This window comes from Emys orbicularis, chromosome 2 (assembly GCF_028017835.1).
Source record: "Emys orbicularis isolate rEmyOrb1 chromosome 2, rEmyOrb1.hap1, whole genome shotgun sequence".
Lineage (NCBI taxonomy): Eukaryota > Metazoa > Chordata > Testudines > Emydidae > Emys > Emys orbicularis.
The window spans coordinates 299,541,945-299,565,818 of NC_088684.1; the positions used below are offsets into that span (position 1 = coordinate 299,541,945).

The 23,874-nt window shown below is 64.7% G+C and overlaps 1 protein-coding gene across 1 annotated transcript in view; it reads left to right on the forward strand.

Annotated features, from left to right (window-relative positions):
- ASIC3 (acid sensing ion channel subunit 3) overlaps positions 1 to 22,338 on the forward strand; it is a 58,503-nt gene extending 36,165 nt beyond the window's left edge. The window contains exons 4-10 of the mRNA XM_065398930.1: positions 5,274 to 5,424; positions 5,760 to 5,816; positions 6,332 to 6,485; positions 7,032 to 7,123; positions 7,587 to 7,666; positions 8,263 to 8,334; positions 22,234 to 22,338. Of these exons, the coding sequence (XP_065255002.1) occupies positions 5,274 to 5,424; positions 5,760 to 5,816; positions 6,332 to 6,485; positions 7,032 to 7,123; positions 7,587 to 7,666; positions 8,263 to 8,334; positions 22,234 to 22,338 (711 nt within the window). The remainder of the gene's footprint in view (positions 1 to 5,273; positions 5,425 to 5,759; positions 5,817 to 6,331; positions 6,486 to 7,031; positions 7,124 to 7,586; positions 7,667 to 8,262; positions 8,335 to 22,233) is intronic.
- The last annotated feature ends 1,536 nt before the right edge of the window (positions 22,339 to 23,874 follow it).

Consider the following 23,874-nt stretch of genomic DNA (forward strand, 5'->3'; position numbering starts at 1 on the left):
CGTTCCTACTGGGCTGTTTGCCTGTGGCTGAAAAGAAATCCTTCCCTGCATTTAGCCAAGTGCAAGGGGGGGGGAGGATTGGCCCAGAGCTTTTCGCGTTTTGCTAGCAGGGATCTTCCCTGATACCAGCCATGCGGTGGGGGGAGGGAGAAAGCACTCATCCCAGAGAATTCATGGCGGGTGGGGGTGGGGGGGTGTTAGTTTGGTTCCTGCAGGGATCTTCCCTGATACCAGCCACGCGGTGGGGGGAGGGAGAAAGCAATCATCCCAGAGAATTCATGGCGGGTGGGGGGGGGGTGGTGTTAGTTTGGTTCCTGCAGGGATCTTCCCTGATACCAGCCACGCGGTGGGGGGAGGGAGAAAGCAATCATCCCAGAGAATTCATGGCGGGTGGGGGGGGGGGGTGGTGTTAGTTTGGTTCCTGCAGGGATCTTCCCTGATACCAGCCACGCGGTGGGGGGAGGGAGAAAGCAATCATCCCAGAGAATTGGATGGGGGGGGGGGGGTGTTAACCTTCAGCAGCAGAAAACAAGCTAACAGGAAAACTGCAGCACAACGGGCTTTGCTTGGTATGTGGGAAAGCAGGGCGCAGAAGCCTAAAGACAGTGGCTTACCATGGCAGCATGCAAGGTGAATTCTGTTGCCCCGACCTGCGTCTGTGATCTCTAGCAGCAAAGCCACAGGCACTCAATATTAAGAGGCAAAATGCGACCTTGCACAGAAATCACATGTGCTATGTAATGTGAATAGTATACACCGTGAAAGAGTATAAGCATTGTTCTGAAAAATGTATCTTTTAAAAAAATTCTCTCCTTTTTTCACTCCCTCCAGCAGGTGCAAATGTTTCAAGCCTCCCTCCTCCTTCCCGAAGGCTATCCCAGATAAGGCGTCGTAAAAAAAAGACGAGAGAAGAGATGTTTTCCGAAATCATGCAATCCACCAGGAATGAAAGAGCTCATCTGAATGAGTGGAAGGAGACGGTTTGCAAGTATAGGAAAGAAGCCAGTGACCGTGAGGACAGGAGGGACCAACGTGAGGACATGAGGGACCAACGTGAGGACATGAGGGACCAACGTGAGGACAGAAGGGACCAACGTGAGGAGAGGAGAGACGCTCGAGATGAGAGGTGGCGGCAGGAAGATCAGAGGAGTCGGGAAGCAACGCTGGGGCTGCTGCGTGAGCAAACAGACATGCTCCGGCGTCTGGTGGAGCTTCAGGAACGGCTGCTGGAGAACAGAGTGCCGCTACAGCCCCTGTATAACCCCCCTACCTCCTCACCATGTTCCATAGCCTCCACACCCAGACGTGTAAGAACACGGGGGGGAAGGCTCCGTACACCCTCCCATTCCACCCCAGTGGACAGCCCAAGCAAAAGGCTGCCATTTTTTTAACCTTTTTTTACTGGGCTTTTCCTTCCCGCAGATCCTCCTCCCAAACCCCACTCAGGTTCTGTGCCGCTACAGCCCCTGTATAACCCCCCTACCTCCTCACCATGTTCCATAGCCTCCACACCCAGACGTGTAAGAACACGGGGGGGAAGGCTCCGTACACCCTCCCATTCCACCCCAGTGGACAGCCCAAGCAAAAGGCTGCCATTTTCTTAACCTTTTTTTACTGGGCTTTTCCTTCCCGCTGATCCTCCTCCCAAACCCCACTCAGGTTCTCTCCCTCTTTTTATAATCAATTAATAAAGAATAAATGATTTTTAAACAATGGTGACTTTATTTCCTTTGAAAGCAAGCTGGGGGAAGGGGGAGGGTGGGTTCCTTACAGAGAATGAGTCAATAAAGGGAGCGGGTTTTCAGGAAGGATAAACAAACATAAATTTCACACTGTAGCCTGGCCAGTCATGAAACTGGTTTTCAAAGCTTCCCTAATGCGCAGCGCTTCATCGTGTGCTCTTCTAATCGCCCTGGTGTCTGGCTGCGAGTAATCAGCAGCCAGGCGATTTGCCTCAGCCTCCCACCCTGCCATAAAGGTCTCCCCCTTGCTCTCACAGAGATTGTGAAGCACACAGCAAGCAGTAATAACAATGGGGATATTGGTTTGGCTGAGGTCTGAGCGAGTCAATAAGGATCGCCAGCGACCTTTTAAACGGCCAAATGCACATTCTACCACCATTCTGCACTTGCTCAGCCTGTAGTTGAACAACTCCTGACTCCTGTCCAGGCTGCCTGTGTATGGCTTCATGAGCCATGGCATTAAGGGGTAGGCTGGGTCCCCAAGAATAACAATTGGCATTTCAACATCCCCCACGGTTATTTTCTGGTCCGGAAAGTAAGTCCCTTGCTGCAGCCGTTTAAACAGATTGGTGTTCCTGAAGACGCGAGCGTCATGAACCCTTCCCGGCCAGCCCACATGGATGTTGGTGAAACGTCCCTTGTGATCCACAAGTGCTTGCAGCACCATTGAGAAGTACCCCTTGCGGTTTATGTACTGGGTACCCTGGTGCTCCGGTGCCAAGATAGGAATATGGGTTCCATCTATTGCCCCACCACAGTTAGGGAATCCCATTGCAGCAAAGCCATCCACTATGACCTGCACATTTCCCAGAGTCACTACCTTTCGTAGCAGCACCTCCGTGATTGCTTTGGCTACTTGCATCACAGCAGCCCCCACAGTAGATTTGCCCACTCCAAATTGATTCCCGACTGACCGGTAGCTGTCTGGCGTTGCAAGCTTCCACAGGGCTATCGCCACTCGCTTCTCAACTGTGAGGGCTGCTCTCATCTTGGTATTCTGGCGCTTCAGGGCAGGGGAAAGCAAGTCACAAAGTTCCATGAAAGTGCCCTTACGCATGCGAAAGTTTCTCAGCCACTGGGAATCGTCCCACACCTGCAACACTATGCGGTCCCACCAGTCTGTGCTTGTTTCCCGGGCCCAGAATCGGCGTTCAAAGCCTATAACCTGGCCCATTAACATCATAATCTCCAAAGCACCGGGGCCCGCGGTCTCAGAGAATTCTGTGTCCGTGTCCATGTCCTCATCACGCTGGTCGCTGCGCTGCAATCGCCGCCTCCTCCTCCTCCTCGCCTCTTTTTTCTGGTCCTGTGTAAGCATAAACTCCACGAGAAAGCGCGAGGTGTTTATAATGTTCGAGACTGCGTTCTGGAGCACAACGGGATCCATGCTTGATGCAGAATGGAGTCTGCAGAGTTCACTCAGGAAAAAAGGCGCGAAATGGTTGTCTGCCGTTGCTTTCAGGGAGGGAGGGGGAGGCTGTACCCAGAACTACCTGCGACAATGTTTTTTGCCCCATCATGCACTGGGGTCTCAACCCAGAATTCCAAGGGGGGTGGAGACTGCGGGAACTATGGGATAGCTATGTAAAAGCTACCCACAATGCAACGCTCTGGAAATCGATGATACTATGGTAGCTTGGACGCAAACCACCGAATTAATGGTGCCTAGTGTGGCCGAATACATTCGAATTTATAAAATCGGTTTCCTAAATTCGAATTATATAAATTCGAATTAATCCTGTAGTGTAGACATACCCAAACAGAGGCTAGGGACACCATTCCTTACCCATCCTGGCTAATAGCCATTAATGCACACAAGGCACGTTAAAGCGCTGCTGTGGCAGTGCCGCTGTGGCAGCGCTTTAGTGTTGCCGGTGTAGACTAGCCCTAAGCTAGTTTCAGGTTTTCCAAGGTTCTCGAGTTGCCCTAGATTTTGGTGTCTCACCAGCTCAGAATGCTTTGCTCTTTGGATAGCCGTGGCTAGGGCTAAATCTCTCTTCAATTACAGCTGCTGTGAAAGGTTTTTATCTGTTAACCCAATAACCAGCCTGTCTCTGTTATTTTTATGGTTTGCATTCCTAAAATCCCAGTTTTCAGCCAATGTATGCAGAGCTCTTATAAAACTTTCAGCATTTTCCCTGGTTCTTGAAGTCTCTGGTGGAAACATGCTCTTTCATAAAGCACATTGCTCTGAGGTATGAAATGTACATCAAACATAGCCAGAACCCGTTCCTAGTCGTCTCTGCCACTATCGTCAGTAAAGTCAAAGGATTTAAAGAGATGCTCTGTTTGCTTCCCCACAGCATAAAATAAAGAAGATACCTGGATATTATCAGTTTCCTTGTGGAGCTTGGTAGCAATGGAAAATCTTGTGAAATATTGTTTTTGGTCCGTCCATTGGGAAGGTTTGTCAAAGCTGAAGGTGTCTGGGGCACGAAGAGTAGCATGTTGATGAGCTCCTGCAACCTTTGTTGTTGTTCCTTCTGTTGCTGTTCTTAGTTTACTCCTGCCACCATGTCCTGCTCCGATATCAGGTACAGACTGGCCACAGCGCTTGCTCATACACACCAGGTGTGTTCATCCTTCAGTGCCTGGCCAGGCACAGCTGAGGTTCCTTTCAATAAGGTATGTCACACACCTGCTGGCGGGGCAGTATGATACAGTTTGGCACTCCACGCCAGGGTCTGTGCTGGGTGAGTGCCCCTGGGGGGGCTGGGTGAGACAGAGACTCCCCGGAGTGAGATGGGTGACAGGCTCTGCAGTTCTTGGCGATGATTTCTCCGTGTGGATCCCACCAGCCGCCCTGCAGGCAGCCCCTCCTTCAGAGCCCGGATTGGGAGTAGTGAGGGAGCGGCGGGATGGGGTGGGACTGTAGGACGTGTGGGTGCAGCATGGCCCCCCCGGACTCTGCTGGCCAAAGAGTCTGATCTCACGCCCGAGGCACCTGCGCCTCGAGTGGGGTCCATGCGGACGAGGACTCGCTGAGCCAGTTACTGTAAGGGAAGCAGCCTCCCTTGTCTCTGTACCCACCCGGCCTGCTCCCCGCGCCGCTCCGCTCAGCCGCCTCGGGACACGGGCACGCAGCACCTTGCCCCCCTCCTCGTGCTGTCCCTCTCTGCTGCCCTCCTCCAGCAGTTGTTCCCCTTGGCGTTACCCACAATGCCTTGCTCGCCGCGTTGTGTGTGCATAGGGGCCTGCAGCGCCATGTCTGCACATGCATGTCGAATGCGTGTGCATTTGCAGCCCCGTAGCGCGTGTGCGCAGAGGTGAGTGCGGTGCCATGTGTGCTGCGTGTGCCCACGTGCCAGCCTGTGAGATGCCCGGCTGCCATTCTGGGGGGGGCCCTGCTGCTGCTATGGTACAGATGAGGGGGTCACATCGCAGCACAGGGGCAGGGGCGAGGGGGTCACATCGCAGCGCAGAGGCGAGGGGCAGGGGGGTCACATCGCAGCACAGGGGCGGGGGTGAGGGGCGGGGGGGGCAGGGGTCCTGGCCACTCCCCAGCCTTTTCCTTAACCCTGTGTGTCATAGCTGGTCTACCTCCCGCCCCCCTGGGGGGACTGCAAATCCACCCCGATTGAATCCGACTTCTTCACCAGCTACAGCATCACGGCCTGCCGCCTGGACTGCGAGACCCGCTACCTGGCCGAGAACTGCAACTGCCGTATGGTGCACATGCCCGGTGAGGGGTGCGGGCCGGGCCGTGGGGAGGTCCCGTGCTGGGGGAGCGGGGGGGGGGGGGGGGGGCTGCAGGGAGACCCAATGCTGGGGGAGGGGCGGATGTGGGTAGGCCCCATGCTGGGGGGGGGGCCATGCAAGTGGGAGTTGGGAGGGGATGAGAGGGCAGGGGGCTGCTGGGGAGAGAAGTGCTGCTCCTGGGGGCAGGAGGAGGAGCGTGCCTTCCCCAAGCCTCAGACATGGGGCTCTAATGAGAAGCAGCCCCCGACCGCCCACAAGGCTCCTGCAGCCCCCCACCCCCCGCCACGCCCCCGAGTGACCCTGTGCCCCCTTCCCCAGGGAATGCCAACGTGTGCACGCCAGAGCAGTACAAGGAGTGCGCCGACCCTGCCCTGGGTATGTACCCGCCGCGGCCCATCCCTTGGGCCGTGCCTCGTCCCCTGCACCCCTCCCACACCCAGCCAGGATCCTGACACCCACGGCCCTGCTCCAGCTCAACCCATCCCCGGCACTGGGGCTGCCCCCTGGGGGACATGGGGAGCAGGGCCGGAGACCCCTGGGGAACCTCCAGAGTCTCCTCCTCAGCCCGTGTCGCTGCCCGAGAGGGGAGGGACTGGACCCCCTTGGCCCTGTTGCTCAAGCAGTCGAGGGCTTGTGTATGAGCCCAGTTTCTGGGGATCTCCGGCCCATCAGGGTGCTGCTGGCTCACGCCCCATCCCTGTGACTCTCCGGCCCGTCCCCATGGGTCTCCGGCCCGTCAGGGCGGTGCTGGCTCACGCCTTGTCCCCATCGCTCTCTGTCCCGTCCCCATCCCATCCCCGTGGCTCTCAGGCCATCCCCGTCCCTGTCCCCATCGCTCTTTGGCCCATCGGTCGGGCTGTTCTCGGCTCACGCCCGTCCTCGCATTCCAGACTTCCTGGTGAAGAAGGACAGCGAGTTCTGCGTGTGCCGCACGCCCTGCGACATGGTGCGCTATGGCAAGGAGCTCTCCATGGTCAAGATCCCCAGCAAGGCCTCGGCCAAGTACCTGGCCAAGAAGTACAACAAGAGCGAGCAGTACATCTCGTGAGTTTCCCCCCCCCGCACGCAGCACGGCCCCCCAGCGCCCCCGCAGACAGCCCCCCCGCATGCAGTACATCTCGTGAGTCCCCCCCGCACGCAGCACAGCCCCCCAGTGCCCCCCCAGACAGCCCCCCCGCACACAGTACATCTCGTGAGTACCCCTCCCCCGCACGCAGCACGCCCCCCCAGACAGCCCCCCTGCACACAGTACATCTCGTGAGTACCCCTCCCCCGCACGCAGCACGGCACCCCCACAGTCCCCCCCAGACAGCCCCTCCGCACACAGCTCCCCCAGACATCACCCCCATGCACAGCACGACCCCCCAGTATACCCCCTGCTGCAGACAGCATGCCCCCTATGAGTGACCCCCCCCAACATACCACAGCCCCACATGGTGCACCCCCCCTTTTGCTCCTCCCAGCCTGCCCCCCAGTGCCCACACCAGCCCTGCGGGGCCCTGGTGTCACCACACTGGTCACTTGGACTCACCCCTGTCTGTCTGTCTGTCTGTGTCCGGCCCCGGCCCCGGCCCCGCTGGCGCCCCCCAGGGACAATGTGCTGGTGCTGGACGTTTTCTTTGAAGCCTTGAACTATGAGACCATCGAGCAGAAGAAAGCATATGAGGTGGCAGGGCTGCTGGGTGAGTGCCCAGGGGGGCTGGGTGACGGCCTGGGGGGGCTGGGTGATGGCCTGGGGGGGCTGGGGGAGAGCCTGGGGGCTCCTGGGTGAGGGCCCAGGGGGGCTGGGGGAGTGCCTGGGGGGCTGGGTAAGGGCCTGGGGGGGCTTTGTAAGGGCCTGGGGGCTGCTGGTGGAGTGCCCGGGGGGGCTGGGTAAGGGCCTGGGGAGCTGCTGGGTGATTGCCTGGGGGGGCTGGGGGAGTGCCCAGGGGGGCTGGTGATTGCCCGGGGGGCTGGGGGAGCACTCGCAGTGGGGCAGGGTGCCCCAGAGGAGCTGCAATCCTGCGGCCGGGGGGGAGCAGTGCCCCCTCCTGGCTCTGCGTGGGCGTGGGTGGGGCTGGCCCCCGCCTGCCATGGCCACGCTGCAGGAGCAGCATCGGGTGGGTGTGGCCCGGCTGCCCACTCACACTCTGCCCCTGCCCCCAGGGGACATCGGGGGCCAGATGGGGCTGTTCATCGGGGCCAGCATCCTCACCATCCTGGAGATCTTCGACTACCTGTACGAGGTGAGGGCGTGGGGCCGAGCAGCGGTGGGCAGGGGGCTCTTGGTGCCCCCCGAGCCTTCCCCCTCGACAACACTCCTGAGACTAGTTCAGCTTCAATGCTGACCACAGCCACAGCCCCCAGTGCATGTGCCCCCAGCCCCTCCCCACGCCCCCACGCCCCTCCCCCCCACCATGCCTTCCCCCCACCGACAGGTAACAATGCAGCATGTAGGGGAAACTGAGGCCCACACAGGCATGATTAAATATTACGAACAATTCCCACTTGGTCACAGGGGTGTCCATGGCCCAGCTCTGCCCCTCACTGCAGCATCGGGCACGGCTCACCCCTTCACGCATTTCCCCACCCCCGAGAAGCAGGGCCAGGCTGTGCCCCCATGGGGCTGCCCAGCACCCCACACGGTGAACAGGGACTTGAAACCGGGGCTCCTGCCAGCCAGGCTAGTGCCGGCCCCCTGGACTCTCCCCGGCAGGCACAGCAAGCAGGGGAAGTACAAAGGGGCTAGGAGCCCCCAACAATGGGGACCCCCCGAGAGGTCACTGCAGAGCCCCCCTGCCCTCCCCCCCCGCATTGGTGACGACCCAGTTATCTCCCCCAGGTGTTTCGGGACAAACTCCTCAGCTTTTACAAGAACAAGAAGAGACCCCAGAGGAGTAACAGCGACAATTTGGTAACCAGCCCCCGGGCGCCCGGCCAGGGGAGGGGCCCCTGAGCTTCCCCCGTCCCCCCAGAACCGCCCGGCCAGGGGAGGGGCCCCTGAGCTTCCCCCGTCACCCCAGAACCGCCCGGCCAGGGGAGGGGCCCCTGAGCTTCCCCCTGTCACGGACTCCCTGGTTGTGCCCACTCTTGGCCCCGTGCGGTCCGTGGGGGGTGCCCCTTTCAGTGCGACAGCCCTTCTCGGGGGTCCACTCTCTCTCGGGGTCAGGCCCCTCCACCTCCTGGAGCCGCACCTCTCTGAGCCTTAGCACGTGCTGTGGGCCCCCTCAGGGAGTCCACTCGCTCTGGACCCCCCCGGGCCTCCACCCCCGAAGGGGACGATGCCCCCTGTTCTCTAGACCGGAGTGACTCTCAGCCAGCATAACACAGGAGGGTTTATTGAGCGTTGAACACAGCACAGGAAACTCTCCAGGCCTCAGGCCTGGCCTCCCTCAGCCCAGCACATCCCAGTCTCTCTGCATCCAGGTGGGCTCTGCCTGCTTCCCCTCTCCAGCCCCGAGCCCCCCTGCTCGCAGCTGGGCATCTGAGATCCCCGGCCCCAGGCCCCGCCTCTGTCCATTGTCTTCTCTCCAGGGAAACAGGGTCGTAAACCGGGGCCTCCTCTCCCCTCTTCTGTCCTGTGGCCCCTCTGGCTGGAACCGGCTGGTCAGGTCACTGGGTCCTCTCTCCGCAGCCCATTGTCCTCCCACTGGCCAGAACCGACTGTTACTCCCGAGCTGGGCCTCCTGGTCGTCAGGTCACCAGTCGCTGGGGTGTCCCTCCTCCAGGCCATTGGCTGGGGTCCCAAGTTCCCTCTCCGGTCCTCTGTACCGACACACTCCCTCTCCCCTCACCTCGTTAAACCAGTAACACCCAGGGACACTGAGTCCCACACGCTCTGCATGCAACCATTGGAAAAACACGGAAAACAAGAAAATCCCCCACTTCGTCACACCCCCATCCCCCCAGAACCGCCCGGCCAGGGGAGGGGCCCCTGAGCTTCCCCCATCCCCCCAGAACCGCCCGGCCAGGGGAGGGGCCCTTGAGCTTCCCCCGTCCCCCCAGAACCGCCCGGCCAGGGGAGGGGCCCTTGAGCTTCCCCCGTCCCCCCAGAACAGCCCGGCCCAGCACCCTGCAGTGCTGAGGCCTGCTGGGGATCGGGGCTGCTCCAGGCTGCGGGGTGGGGCTGCTGCTGTCTCAGGCTGACAATCCATGGGGGAGGGGAGGTGCCAGCCCCCCCATGGGGCACAGAGCATCTCCCCCTGTCCCAGGGCTCCCCCGTCGCATCGCGTCTCAGCACAGGACTGCCCCGAGGGACTGGTGCCCGGGCAGGGGAAGGGGCAGCCCCTTCCCAGACACACGCAAGGTGGTGAGCCGGGGGGGAGGGGGCGCGGGGCTGGAAGGGCCAGAGCAGGGGCAATTGGCTCGCACCCGGGGGGGGAGGGGGGCTTTGGGGCAGCCCAAAGGGTTTCTGGCTCCTCTCTGGCTGGCCTGTCTGCTCAAGGGGAGGGTCTGCGTCACCCCATTGTCACCCCCATGCCTTGCCCCCTTGTGCCAGCCCCCTCCGCATTCCAGGCTGTCCCTCGCCTCATCGTCCCCCCTCTGTCTATCTGTCTGTCTGCCCCGCGGCTGTGCCAGGAGCACCCCGAGAGCCCTGGCCTCCCGCTCCCTCCCGCCCCATTGACACGCGTGGCCGGCCAGGCCCTTTGCCCGCTGGAGCCCAGCACGTGGGAGCCCCTGACAGAGCCGGGGGCAGCGCAGCAGCAGACTGCTCTCAGAGACCTCCCGCTGGGGTGCTGGGGGTGGGGGGCAGCCCCCTTGGCTGGGGGGGCCCGAGCGGCCGGAGGTGAATCAGAACAGCCCCAGCACCAGTCCCTGCCACGGCGCTGCGTGACCTGCTCTCACGTGTGAGCTCAGCAGGCTGTGCTGGCGGGGTGGGGACCTCCTGGCTGGGGGTTGTGCCCAGCAGAGCCACCCGCAGCCCGTTCCTGCAGGCGCTGGGGGCAGTGGGTCCCTGCAGGCCGGAGGGCTGAGTGCTCCGTCACCCACTTCCCTGCTCCTGCCCCAAGCCAGGGGCCGGCCCAGGGCCCTTCCGTCCTGCAAGCGGGCTGCAGGACAGACCCTCCAGTGCCCCGGGGACATGCCGGGCTGGAGCCTTCGACTTTGCCATGTGCCAAAGAGCCCCAGGGCGCCGCTGCCGGCGGGGCCCTGGGGCGACCGAGCTGAGCGCAGGAGGAGCCATTGCTCAGCCCTCTGGGCTGTCCCCCGTCCCGGGGCTGGGCTGCGCTGGCTCCTGCTCCGCTGGGGTGTTGGCCTCCTCCCCTCTGCTGCTGCCATTGCGTGGGGGGCGGCGTGGGGAGCAGGAGGCCTCCCCAGCACCAGCAAAGCTCCCCGCGCAGATTCCTTCCCAGCCTGTCTGCTCGCGGCTCACTCAGCTCCCCGGGGCCCCCTCCGCGCGGGCTGGGACACTCCCGGGGCTGGCCCGGGGCTAACGTGGTCCTGGCCCTGCCGCAGCACCTGCTGGTGACACCGGATTCAGCACCACCCGGGAGAACCCCCCAGCCAGCCTGGGGCACGTTAGCACCCGGTGGCCCTGCCCCCCTTCCTCTAATCCAGTGGTTCTCAAACTGCGGGTGGTGACCCAGGACTGGGTCGCGGCGGCTCTGGTGAGCACCGCCGACCGGGCCGTTCAAAGTCCCGTTGGTGGTGCTGCCCGGCTAAGGCAGGCTGGTCCCTACCTGTTCCAACACCACGCTGCGCCCCGGGAGTGGCCAGCAGCAGGTCCGGCTCCAAGGAGGGGGCACGGGGCTCCACGTGCTGCCCCCGCCCCGAGCATTGGCTCCGGTTCCTGGCCAATGGGGGGGGGGGGGGGATGCCTGCAGGCAAAAGCCACGAGGAGCTGCTTGTGTGCCTCTGCCTAGGAGCCAGAGCTGCTACTGGCCGCTTCTGAGGCGCAGCGCAGTCCATGGTGCCAGGACAGGCAGGAAGACGGCCTTAGCACCCCTGCTGCACTGCTGACCCCCAACCCAGAGCCCCTTCCTGCACCCCAAATCCCTCACCCCCAGCCCAGAGCCCTGACCCCCTCCTGCGCCCCAACCCAGAGCCCCTCCTACATGCTGAACCCCTCATTCCTGGCCCCATCCCACAGCCCTCACCCCCTGCACCCCAACCCTCTGCCCCAGCCCAGAGCCTGCACACCCCCAGCTCTGTTAGGTCACGGGCATCAACAATTTTCAACTGGGTCACCAGAAAACAAGTTTGAAAACAACTGGTGTGACGAACTGGGAATGTTCTTAATGTTTCCTCTGAATACTGTGTGGGTGCCTCAGTTTCCCCTATGCAGTTCTTAAGTATCTAGATGGTGGGATCAGGGTGTATGGTTGCTGCAGAGCAAAGGGCCAGTGTACCTAAATGCCTGACACTCTGTCTCCTAGCAACTGATGGCCTGGGTCTCTCTCCCCCCTTCCAGACCGAACTGAGCAGGGTCACTTTAGCCAGTGACCTGGGGAAGTTCGAACCCACCAACGTTCCCATGGATGCCCCAGCATCTCTCCCATTTCTGGGTGGGAGTTACACCAGGCCCTTCCTTAGGTCAAGTGTGCTTGATGGCACTTGCAGGCCGCATATGGGAAGGTTTATGCAGCCCGTGCCCTTTTGCCACCCCAATACCCCTGGGGTTCAAACTGGGATTGGGTCTTTTCCCAGCACTCTGGTCTGGAGGGCTGCAATTCGGGCTCTCTTGGTTAAGAGCCCCCATCTGGACCTTGGCCACCCTCTGAACAGGTGTCTCTGTCTCCAGCAGCTCGGCATCAGCCCCTTGCATTTGACACCGCCACGTTGGAGGAGAGTGGTCAGTATACACAGTAAAGCGCCGCCCAAATAGATACAGCTGCAGCTTTCTAAGGGCCTGCACCATGGCCGGGCATTTCTTCTCTGAGGCCGCATAGTTCTGCTCCCGGGGCAGCAGTTTCTCGCTCCGGTACCCGATGGGGTGTCTCCCGCCCTTAGCATCGGCTTGCATCAGCACCGTGCCCAGCCCTGCGTCTGAGGCGTCGGTGAACACTGCAAAAGGCTTGGCAAAGTCTGGGTTTACCAGATTTACTGGGCCCTGGATTAGAGCCTCCTTCAATATACAGAGAGCTGTCTGGCCCTGCTCGGTCCAGACCACCTCGTCTGGCTTCTTCTCACATAGCTCAGGGATGGGGCAGCTAGGGGGCTAACGTGGGGTACAAACCTCTGGTAGCACCCCGCCATCCTGATAAAGGCCTGGACTTGTTTCTTGGTCTGGGGAATGGGCCAATCTCGGATCATCTCCACCTTGCACTTTTCGGCTTTTACCGTCAGTCCTGTCTCCTTGAGGCAGCCCAGCCCCCTCTTCACCTGGGACACCTGTTCCTCCCAGGTCTGGCTAAAGACACACATGTCATCGACATACGCCAGGGCCACGTTCTCCATCCCCCTCAGCTTGTCTAGAATCTCCCCAGGCCTAGGCGTGGGGTAGGCATCGGACACGGTGATGGCTTTAAGCTTCCGATAGTCCCCACAAAACCAGATCATCCTGTCTTCCTTGGGGACCAGCCCCACGGGTGAGGCCCATGGGCTGTTGAACGGCTGGATCCCATCTAAAGCCAGCATGTCCTAGACCTCTCTCTCCAGGTTCTGGGCTGCTTTTCCAGTGACTCTGAACGGGGAACACCTGATTGGGAGATTGGCTCCCACCTCAGGGAAGAGATCCACCAGGGGGTCTTCCCCCTTCTCCTCCCAATCCTCCCTTTCCAGGTCCAGGGGTCCCCTCACTCTCCTCCCATACAGCAGCTCGAAAGGGAAGAACCCTGTGGATTCCTGGGGGACCACCAGCTGCCTCCCAATTCCCCACAGTTCTACTTCCCCTTGGGGAGCCCATTCCCGGAACAGGAATCCCTTCTCCCACCGGACTCTGTCCCTGCAGCCTTCCCCAAGGGGGTTTGCAGCGCTGTGGCCAGCAAGGAGGCTTCTCCAAGGAGGGATCCTTCTGCAGCTTGGTCTGGCCTGGGGTCACAGCCCCCCTGAGCACTGTCCCTGGTAGCTCCCTCCCTGCTGTGTAATCACTTCCCAGCAGCACGTCTGGACCAGGCAAGCCTGGTTGGCAGCCGACCTGCCCTGCCTGGGTGTCCCCCCACTCAGCTGGGGTCTCAGCTCCCACCGTGCTCAGTGCTGCCCGGGCTGTCCCAGTGGGGGCAGGCAGCGAGCTTTCTGCTCTCCTTACAGCATCAGAGCCAGCGTGAGCCCCCTCTCCGGTGTGCAGGGGGGTGGGGAGTAATTCTCTGACACACTCTGCCCCAGGGGTCTGGTTACAGGTAGGCAGGTATCCTGAGCCCAGCAACCCCTCCCTCCTGCCAGCCAGCCATTTGCATTTTCACTGACCATTTCCATCTTAGCCAATTGGTTCCCTGGATTCAAATTCAAATCCTCGGCCGTTACAGGAGCGGGACCTGGATCCTGTCCCAAAGAGACACAGTCTCCCCCCAACAGGACCTCACAGCCGAGATCCTGGAGAACCCCAACTACCAGCCAGCCCGACCCCTCCTGGGTCTGCACAGGGATCCGGGCCATAGGCAGGGCGAGGGGCTTCATCCCGGGGACCTTCACCCAGGTCACACAGCCCCTCAGCATCTGTGGCTGCACCACCCGGGGCCTGACAACAGTTCTCTCTGTCCCAGGGTCTCGCCACCCCGGGAATGTCTCCCCATTGACCGCCACCTTCTGCTCCCACTGGGGGTCCAAGGGGCCTGAGCCCAGGAGACTCCACACAGACGTATAGGCCAGGGCCAGGAGTGGGAGCCTGTCCACCACCCCACCCATCTGGCTGACAGCATCTATGGCCTTGGGTCCCAGCAAGGGAGTTAGATACCGGGGCTTTTCCGCAGGGTCCCCCTGGTTCAAATCACCCGCCTGCGTGAAGGCCGTGCGGTGGGCATCCACATCGCCCCCTCCTTAACCAGGGGCAGCAATTTAGTGTCGAGGCTCCCTGCGGAACTGGCAGCCCGGGGTCTATCCCCACTCACCCCTGGGAAGCCCCCTATGCCTCTCCGCTCCACCATCGCCAGTCCACTCTGCTGTTGCTTTTCCTCGGGCTCTTGCTCTCTCTCACGGTCCTCTCGCTCTCTCGGACTCAGCTCCAATCCCACCCATCTCTGATCCCCTGATGGGGAACCCGATCGTGAAGACCCCCGTCTGGTTGGGGACCAGACTCTCGGGGATGCCTGGCTATTGCTCCAGCTGCTCCCAGATCCTCTTGTAGCCCCGTCTGGGTCAGGAATCTGCTCCTTAGAGCAGTCCTCGTCCTCCAGCTGCACGATTAACTGGGCCTTGGTGAACTTCCCAATGCGTAACCCTCTCTTTTTGCACAGGATCACAATGTCCTTCTTGAGGAGATGGTGATAGGCCATCACTTCACTGTTCCCAAGTTGCTTTGGACTCAGAGGCCCGTGTGCTCTCAGCTCCCCCATGGTTTCCAGGGAGACCCCTAGTGTGCCAGCCCTTCTCGTGGTCACCACCTCTTTGCCAGGGTCGAGCTGCAGACTCCTCCGCCCCTGAGACTGCTCGCTGCAGTTACTCCAACAGTCCTTCTCACTGGTCACACACTCCCAGGGGTTAATCGCCCCCTGAAACCGTCCCTCCCTGAGCCTTCAGCACGCCTGGTCCTCGTTATCCCCCGTTTTACTGCTCCCCAGTCACTTACTGCAAGAAGCGCCATTCACGGGGTGCAGTACATCCTGTTAAGAGTAGGTTAAATAAATGTCTATCAGGGATGGTCTAGACAGTATTTGGTCCTGCCATGAGGGCAGGGGACTGGACTTGATGACCTCTTGAGGTCCCTTCCAGTCCTTGAATCTATGAATCCCACCACTACCACCAGTTGTCACCAAGTCCCCGGGGCAATGCTCTGGAACTGCTCCCCACAAAGGCAGTCAGGACTTTGGGGAGCCTCCTCTCCCATGGAGTCTTCAGGGCAAGAAGCTCACACGGCTTCACCTCCTGGGTCTCTCCTGGGAGCATTCAGCATATGCCCCTCCATGCGCTTCCCACAGCGAGTCCGCCCAGGCGGGGTCCTGGGGCAGCCAGAGGGCCCTGCACCCCCCACTCCGCAGTCAGACGTGACTCTCAGCCAGCCAGTAAAACAGAGGTTTATTAGACGACAGGAACACGGTCTAAAACAGAGCTTGTAGGTCCAGCGAACGGGACCCCTCGGCCGGGTCCATCCTGGGGCGCAGCGAGGCAGACCCCCATCTGCCCTCCCTTCCCGTCCCCAGCTAGCTCCAAACTCCAGTCCAGCCCCTCCTCCTCTGGGCTTTGTCTCTTTCCCAGGCCAGGAGGTCACCTGATCCCTTTGTTCTCCAGCACCTTCAGTTGGCACCTTTGCAGAGGAGGGGCCCAGGCCATCAGTTGCTAGGAGACAGAGTGTCGGGCATTTAGGTGCACTGGCCCTTTGCTCTGCAGCAACCATACACCCTTATCCCACCCCCTAGATACTTAAGAACTGCATAGGGGAAACTGAGGCACCCACACAGTATTCAGAGAAAACATTAAGAACATTCCTAGTTCGTCACAACTGGTCTAGCTGAGGCGTTGCTGCAGTGTCCGCGCGGATGGGGAGGCAGGGCTGTGTCCACGCAAGGCGGCGGCACTGGGCTGCGGGCACTGGCTGCCAGGCTGCGGCACCTGGACGAGCCACTGCGCCAGGCCCCTCTCGTGCATGGTGCACCCTGCCGCAGCCAGCCGTGAGCGAGCACGGAGCAGGGTCCCTCGTCCCCGGCAGCGGGGGGCAGGCTCCCATAGGTTCCTCCTGATTCAGTGGGTGGCCTGACCACCCGCAGGAGCACCCTCCACCCTCCACCCAGCCCCACCCCCTCATCCTGCCCCAGTGTGGCAGGGGGGTCCTGGGAGTGCAGGAGAGTGAGCCCCCCCCTACTCACCTGCCGTGGTCCACTGGGGTAGTGTGTGCGCCCCTTTGCACCCGTGAGTTCATTAGTTCTGTGGGTGCAGCTAAACCCAGACCCCTAAGTGCAGCACATCCCAGCTGCCTCTGCAGGTTCCACAGCGCCAGGGCCAGGCGGGAGCCCGAGTGGCTGGAGCTGAGTGCCGGGTTCTGGGCACTGCAGCGCTTGGGAGGGCTTGGCTTTGCCTTCAGCCCCGGCCTGGGATCTTGGCCCGGGAGAGCTGGCTGGGCTCACGCCTGCCAAAGGGACGGAGGGTTTACGACAGCTCGCTGCTAGGGAGCAGCAGGGCTGGGCACAGGCACAGCGTGGGGGCTGGGAGTTCGAAAAGGGGCCTGGGACCAGGGTGGAGCCCACCCAGCAGGGCTGCCCGGGGGCGAAGGAGGAGCATGGTGATTCAGCCCCTGTTCCGGAGCCATCCTGGGCGGCTGCCTGCGCTGGCACCTGCTCCTCAGAACCGGGATTGACCAAGTGGCAGAGCTCAGAAAAGAGCCAGTGACGGTCGAGCTCTGCAGATCCTGCCGCATAGGTTGAGCTGCCTTAGTCTGTGCAGGGGAGGGGTCAGCGGTGCCCGGAGCCCGGTCTGGGCAGGGGAGGGGTCAGCGGTGCCCGGAGCCCGGTCTGGGCAGGGGAGGGGTCAGCGGTGCCCGGAGCCCGGTCTGGGCAGGGGAGGGGTCAGCGGTGCCCGGAGCCCGGTCTGGGCAGGGGAGGGGTCAGCGGTGCCCGGAGCCCGGTATGGGCAGGGGAGGGGTCAGTGGTGCCGTGAGCTTGGGCTGCAGGTGCCCAGAGCCCGGTCTGGGCAGGGGAGGGGTCAGCGGTGCCCGGAGCCCAGTCTGTGCAGGGGAGGGGTCAGCGGTGCCCGGAGCCTGGTCTGCAGGTGCCCGGAGCCCGGTCTGTGCAGGGGAGGGGTCAGCGGTGCCCGGAGCCCGGTCTGGGCAGGGGAGGGGTCAGCGGTGCGTGAGCTTGGGCTGCAGGTGCCCAGAGCCCAGTCTGGGCAGGGGAGGGGTCAGCGGTGCCGTGAGCGTGGGCTGTAGGTGCCCGGAGCCCGGTCTGGGCAGGGGAGGGGTCAGCGGTGCCCGGCGCCCAGTCTGTGCAGGGGAGGGGTCAGCGGTGCCCGGAGCCCAGTCTGGGCAGGGGAGGGGTCAGCGGTGCCCGGAGCCCGGTCTGGGCAGGGGAGGGGTCAGCGGTGCCGTGAGCGTGGGCTGCAGGTGCCCGGAGCCCGGTCTGGGCAGGGGAGGGGTCAGTGGTGCGTGAGCGCGGTCTGCAGGTGCCCGGAACCCGGTCTGGGCAGGGGAGGGGTCAGCGGTGCGTGAGCGCGGTCTGCAGGTGCCCGGAACCCGGTCTGGGCAGGGGAGGGGTCAGTGGTGCGTGAGCGCGGTCTGCAGGTGCCCGGAGCCCAGTCTGGGCAGGGGAGGGGTCAGCGGTGCCGTGAGCGCGGTCTGCAGGTGCCCGGAGCCCGGTCTGTGCAGGGGAGGGGTCAGCGGTGCCATGAGCGCGGGCTGCAGGTGCCCAGAGCCCGGTCTCGGCAGGGGAGGGGTCAGCAGTGCCGTGAGCGCGGTCTGAAGGTGCCCGGAGCCCGGTCTGGGCAGGGGAGGGGTCAGCGGTGCCGTGAGCGCGGGCTGCAGGTGCCCAGAGCCCGGTCTGGGCAGGGGAGGGGTCAGCAGTGCCGTGTGCGCGGTCTGCAGGTGCCCGGAGCCCGGTCTGGGCAGGGGAGGGGTCAGCGGTGCCGTGAGCGTGGGCTGTAGGTGCCCAGAGCCCGGTCTGGGCAGGGGAGGGGTCAGCGGTGCCCGGAGCCCGGTCTGTGCAGGGGAGGGGTCAGCGGTGCCATGAGCGCGGGCTGCAGGTGCCCAGAGCCCGGTCTGGGCAGGGGAGGGGTCAGCGGTGCCGTGAGCGCGGTCTGAAGGTGCCCGGAGCCCGGTCTGGGCAGGGGAGGGGTCAGCGGTGCCATGAGCGCGGGCTGCAGGTGCCCAGAGCCCGGTCTGGGCAGGGGAGGGGTCAGCAGTGCCGTGAGCGCGGTCTGCAGGTGCCCGGAGCCCGGTCTGGGCAGGGGAGGGGTCAGCGGTGCCGTGAGCGTGGGCTGTAGGTGCCCAGAGCCCGGTCTGGACAGGGGAGGGGTCAGCGGTGCCATGAGCGTGGGCTGCAGGTGCCCGGAGCCCGGTCTGGGCAGGGGAGGGGTCAGCAGTGCCCGGAGCACGGTCTGGGCAGGGGAGGGGTCAGCGGTGCCCGGAGCCCGGTATGGGCAGGGGAGGGGTCAGCGGTGCCCGGAGCCCAGTCTGTGCAGGGGAGGGGTCAGCGGTGCCCGGAGCCCGGTCTGGGCAGGGGAGGGGTCAGCGGTGCGTGAGCTTGGGCTGCAGGTGCCCAGAGCCCAGTCTGGGCAGGGGAGGGGTCAGCGGTGCCCGGAGCCCAGTCTGTGCAGGGGAGGGGTCAGCGGTGCCCGGAGCCCGGTCTGGGCAGGGGAGGGGTCAGCGGTGCCGTGAGCGTGGGCTGCAGGTGCCCGGAGCCCGGTCTGGGCAGGGGAGGGGTCAGTGGTGCGTGAGCGCGGTCTGCAGGTGCCCGGAGCCCGGTCTGGGCAGGGGAGGGGTCAGAGGTGCGTGAGCGCGGTCTGCAGGTGCCCGGAGCCCGGTCTGGGCAGGGGAGGGGTCAGCGGTGCCCGGAGCCCGGTCTGTGCAGGGGAGGGGTCAGCGGTGCCGTGAGCGCGGGCTGCAGGTGCCCGGAGCCCGGTCAGGGCAGGGGAGGGGTCAGCGGTGCCGTGAGCGCGGGCTGCAGGTGCCCGGAGCCCGGTCTGGGCAGGGGAGGGGTCAGCGGTGCCGTGAGCGCGGTCTGCAGGTGCCCGAAGCCCGGTCTGGGCAGGGGAGGGGTCAGCGGTGCCGTGAGCGCGGTCTGCAGGTGCCCGGAGCCCGGTCTGTGCAGGGGAGGGGTCAGCGGTGCCGTGAGCGCGGGCTGCAGGTGCCCGGAGCCCGGTCTGGGCAGGGGAGGGGTCAGCGGTGCCGTGAGCGCGGTCTGCAGGTGCCCGGAGCCCGGTCTGGGCAGGGGAGGGGTCAGCGGTGCCCGGAGCCCGGTCTGGGCAGGGGAGGGGTCAGCGGTGCCATGAGCGTGGGCTGCAGGTGCCCGGAGCCCGGTCTGGGCAGGGGAGGGGTCAGCAGTGCCCGGAGCCCGGTCTGGGCAGGGGAGGGGTCAGCGGTGCCCGGAGCCCAGTCTGTGCAGGGGAGGGGTCAGCGGTGCCCGGAGCCCGGTCTGGGCAGGGGAGGGGTCAGCGGTGCGTGAGCTTGGGCTGCAGGTGCCCAGAGCCCAGTCTGTGCAGGGGAGGGGTCAGCGGTGCCCGGAGCCCAGTCTGTGCAGGGGAGGGGTCAGCGGTGCCCGGAGCCCGGTCTGGGCAGGGGAGGGGTCAGCGGTGCCGTGAGCGTGGGCTGCAGGTGCCCGGAGCCCGGTCTGGGCAGGGGAGGGGTCAGCGGTGCGTGAGCGCGGTCTGCAGGTGCCCGGAGCCCGGTCTGGGCAGGGGAGGGGTCAGCGGTGCGTGAGCGCGGTCTGCAGGTGCCCGGAGCCCGGTCTGGGCAGGGGAGGGGTCAGCGGTGCGTGAGCTTGGGCTGCAGGTGCCCAGAGCCCAGTCTGTGCAGGGGAGGGGTCAGCGGTGCCCGGAGCCCAGTCTGTGCAGGGGAGGGGTCAGCGGTGCCCGGAGCCCGGTCTGGGCAGGGGAGGGGTCAGCGGTGCCGTGAGCGTGGGCTGCAGGTGCCCGGAGCCCGGTCTGGGCAGGGGAGGGGTCAGCAGTGCCCGGAGCCCGGTCTGGGCAGGGGAGGGGTCAGCGGTGCCCGGAGCCCAGTCTGTGCAGGGGAGGGGTCAGCGGTGCCCGGAGCCCGGTCTGGGCAGGGGAGGGGTCAGCGGTGCGTGAGCTTGGGCTGCAGGTGCCCAGAGCCCAGTCTGTGCAGGGGAGGGGTCAGCGGTGCCCGGAGCCCAGTCTGTGCAGGGGAGGGGTCAGCGGTGCCCGGAGCCCGGTCTGGGCAGGGGAGGGGTCAGCGGTGCCGTGAGCGTGGGCTGCAGGTGCCCGGAGCCCGGTCTGGGCAGGGGAGGGGTCAGCGGTGCGTGAGCGCGGTCTGCAGGTGCCCGGAGCCCGGTCTGGGCAGGGGAGGGGTCAGCGGTGCGTGAGCGCGGTCTGCAGGTGCCCGGAGCCCGGTCTGGGCAGGGGAGGGGTCAGCGGTGCGTGAGCTTGGGCTGCAGGTGCCCAGAGCCCAGTCTGTGCAGGGGAGGGGTCAGCGGTGCCCGGAGCCCAGTCTGTGCAGGGGAGGGGTCAGCGGTGCCCGGAGCCCGGTCTGGGCAGGGGAGGGGTCAGCGGTGCCGTGAGCGTGGGCTGCAGGTGCCCGGAGCCCGGTCTGGGCAGGGGAGGGGTCAGCGGTGCGTGAGCGCGGTCTGCAGGTGCCCGGAGCCCGGTCTGGGCAGGGGAGGGGTCAGCGGTGCGTGAGCGCGGTCTGCAGGTGCCCGGAGCCCGGTCTGGGCAGGGGAGGGGTCAGCGGTGCCGTGAGCGCGGTCTGCAGGTGCCCGGAGCCCGGTCTGGGCAGGGGAGGGGTCAGCGGTGCCGTGAGCGCGGTCTGCAGGTGCCCGGAGCCCGGTCTGGGCAGGGGAGGGGTCAGCGGTGCCCGGAGCCCGGTCTGGGCAGGGGAGGGGTCAGCGGTGCCGTGAGCGTGGGCTGCAGGTGCCCGGAGCCCGGTCTGGGCAGGGGAGGGGTCAGCGGTGCGTGAGCGCGGTCTGCAGGTGCCCGGAGCCCGGTCTGGGCAGGGGAGGGGTCAGCGGTGCGTGAGCGCGGTCTGCAGGTGCCCGGAGCCCGGTCTGGGCAGGGGAGGGGTCAGCGGTGCGTGAGCTTGGGCTGCAGGTGCCCAGAGCCCAGTCTGTGCAGGGGAGGGGTCAGCGGTGCCCGGAGCCCAGTCTGTGCAGGGGAGGGGTCAGCGGTGCCCGGAGCCCGGTCTGGGCAGGGGAGGGGTCAGCGGTGCCGTGAGCGTGGGCTGCAGGTGCCCGGAGCCCGGTCTGGGCAGGGGAGGGGTCAGCGGTGCGTGAGCGCGGTCTGCAGGTGCCCGGAGCCCGGTCTGGGCAGGGGAGGGGTCAGCGGTGCGTGAGCGCGGTCTGCAGGTGCCCGGAGCCCGGTCTGGGCAGGGGAGGGGTCAGCGGTGCCGTGAGCGCGGTCTGCAGGTGCCCGGAGCCCGGTCTGGGCAGGGGAGGGGTCAGCGGTGCCGTGAGCGCGGTCTGCAGGTGCCCGGAGCCCGGTCTGGGCAGGGGAGGGGTCAGCAGTGCCGTGAGCGTGGGCTGCAGGTGCCCGGAGCCCGGTGGCAGACGGCCCTTGGCTCCGGCCGGCAGGGCCCGGACCAGAGCTGCTGGCTGGAACTGAACCGGCCCCGTCCCGGCTGGGAATAAGGAGCCGATTTTCCCCGGGGAGGGTCGCCCCCATTGGATCGACTGACCGGGGAGGGGGGGGGTGTCTCTGTCACGCGGGGTCAGTGAGTCCGGGCCGGGCGTGTCTCCCACTGCCCCTCTTCCCCCTGCTCTTGCTCTTCCCCTGCCTCGGGCTCCTCCAGTGCCCCGGCTGACAGCACCGCCCCGTCTCATCAGCACATTTTACTAGCACCCTCCACGTCCTGTGCCATCATCGACGCCCATGTTACAGACACAGCCCAGGCCAATTGCATGTGGCTCCCACAGACCCTCCCGGCCCAGAACTGGGGGAGCCTGGCACGGCCCTGGCATCAGAGCACGCCAGGAGGGTCATGGCACCAGCAGCCAGCCCCAGCCAGGGACCCAGGAACGTGGGGAGAGGAGGCAGACCACGGCTGTGGGGGCAGCAGGGCAGGGATCTGGGAGGGGGTGGGCGGGTGGACAGAGACACTGCCTGCTTCTCACCCCCTGTTCCTCCTCAGAGCACCTGTAACACATTGCGGAGCCACTCGGACAGTCTCGGCTACACCCCGAACATGCTACCTCGGCACCCAGCTCTCGGCAACTTCGAGGAGTTTGCCTGCTGAGGGGGGCGGCTGCGCCTTGCAGTCCCAGCCCACCGGCCTCTCACCTCCAGCAAGACCCGAGCTGCTCCGGCCAGGCAGCCACGGCTTGGCGGTGGAGAGGACACCAGGGCAGCCCCTGGGAAGGCGACATCAGCAGTGGTGCAGTCCTGGGTTTGCCCACACTGGGCTCAGTGGGGCCTGGGGCGAGCTGTGGCTCCATGCACGGCCCCTGCCCGGGGAACTCATGCTCTGGTTTCCCCCCTGCCCCATGAGGAGGGGGGAATTGGGGTCCCCAGGGGTCAGCCCCTCTGCGGGCAGGGGGGTGCTGAGCCCAGCGCTGGAGTGCCCTGGCCTGGCCAGGATCACGCCAGCTGCCCCAGGGATGGGAGGCAGCACCTCCGACAAGCCAGGGTGCCTGGCTGCCTCCCAGCATCCCTGCCAAGGCACAGAGAGCGGAGCCAGCTCTCCCCTCCCCAGGGAGCCTCTACCCCAGCACTGAGCTTGGCATAGCCTCCCGCTGCCTGCAGCCCCTCCCCGGGGCACCGCCCCCAGGGCTCCCCCGCCCCGGGGCACCAGCACCCTCACAACTCACTCAGGACGGCTGACCCCTGGGGCTGGGCAGGGCTTGCACTCCTGGTCTTCCTGGGCCCTGCAACGGGGAGAGGCGGGGGGTGGCCTTGGGCCCCTCTGCTGGGGCACATGGAGACTGGGAGGCCCCAGGGACTAACCAGGCCCGTTGTGTTAGTGACCCTGTCTGACAGTCCCACTGGCCACGTATCTGCATGAGCTGCTTGAAGCACCCCCCTTGCCTGCGCCCCTTGCCCATCTGTGCCCCCTGCCCTGCTCCCCCACATCTGTGCCCCCCCCAGCATAGAGACAGCTGCAGCTTGCATCTCTCCAGCCTAGCGCGGATCCTGTGTATCATTAAAAACCCGCCTGGCGGTTCCAACTTCCCATCTCTGCTTGGTCAATTCCAGGCTGGGAGGGCTCTAAGCAGGCGCGCGTCATTGCGGGGAGGGGGAGGCAGGGCTGGAGAGGCCTGGGGGGCCCTGCAGGTCCCACACGGGGCTCGAGGGGAGGGTGCTAGGCTGGGCCTGCAGTGAAGGGGCACGTCCAGCTCTCTGCTAGCAGCCCACGGGCTACCCCCCTGCCACCTGGGGGGGAGGGGGAGTCCCCCATCGCCATGCTCCGCTCGCCCCGCAGGACCCCGGAGCCGGCACCTGGTCGTCACCACAGCCAGGCTCTCCCCAGGCCCTGGTGTAGCAGCAGCCCCCCACCTTTCAGCCACAACCCCCCCAACTCGCTGCCCCTCCCATGAACAGCAGGGCAGGCGCGTCAGCATCCTGACCCACAGGGCTGGCCCAGGCTGAGTGTAATGCCCGGGGCAGCCCCAGCAGCCCTCCCCCGCCACCACGGAAGGGACAAGAGCGCAGGACGCGGGCTGGGGGAGGGGAACTGTTTATGAAATTAAACATACACCTTCAGCCACACAGGAGCACGGTACGAGGGGGAGGGAAGCTGCCCGGCCCCCCAAGGAGTCCCAGCTGGAGGGGGGCC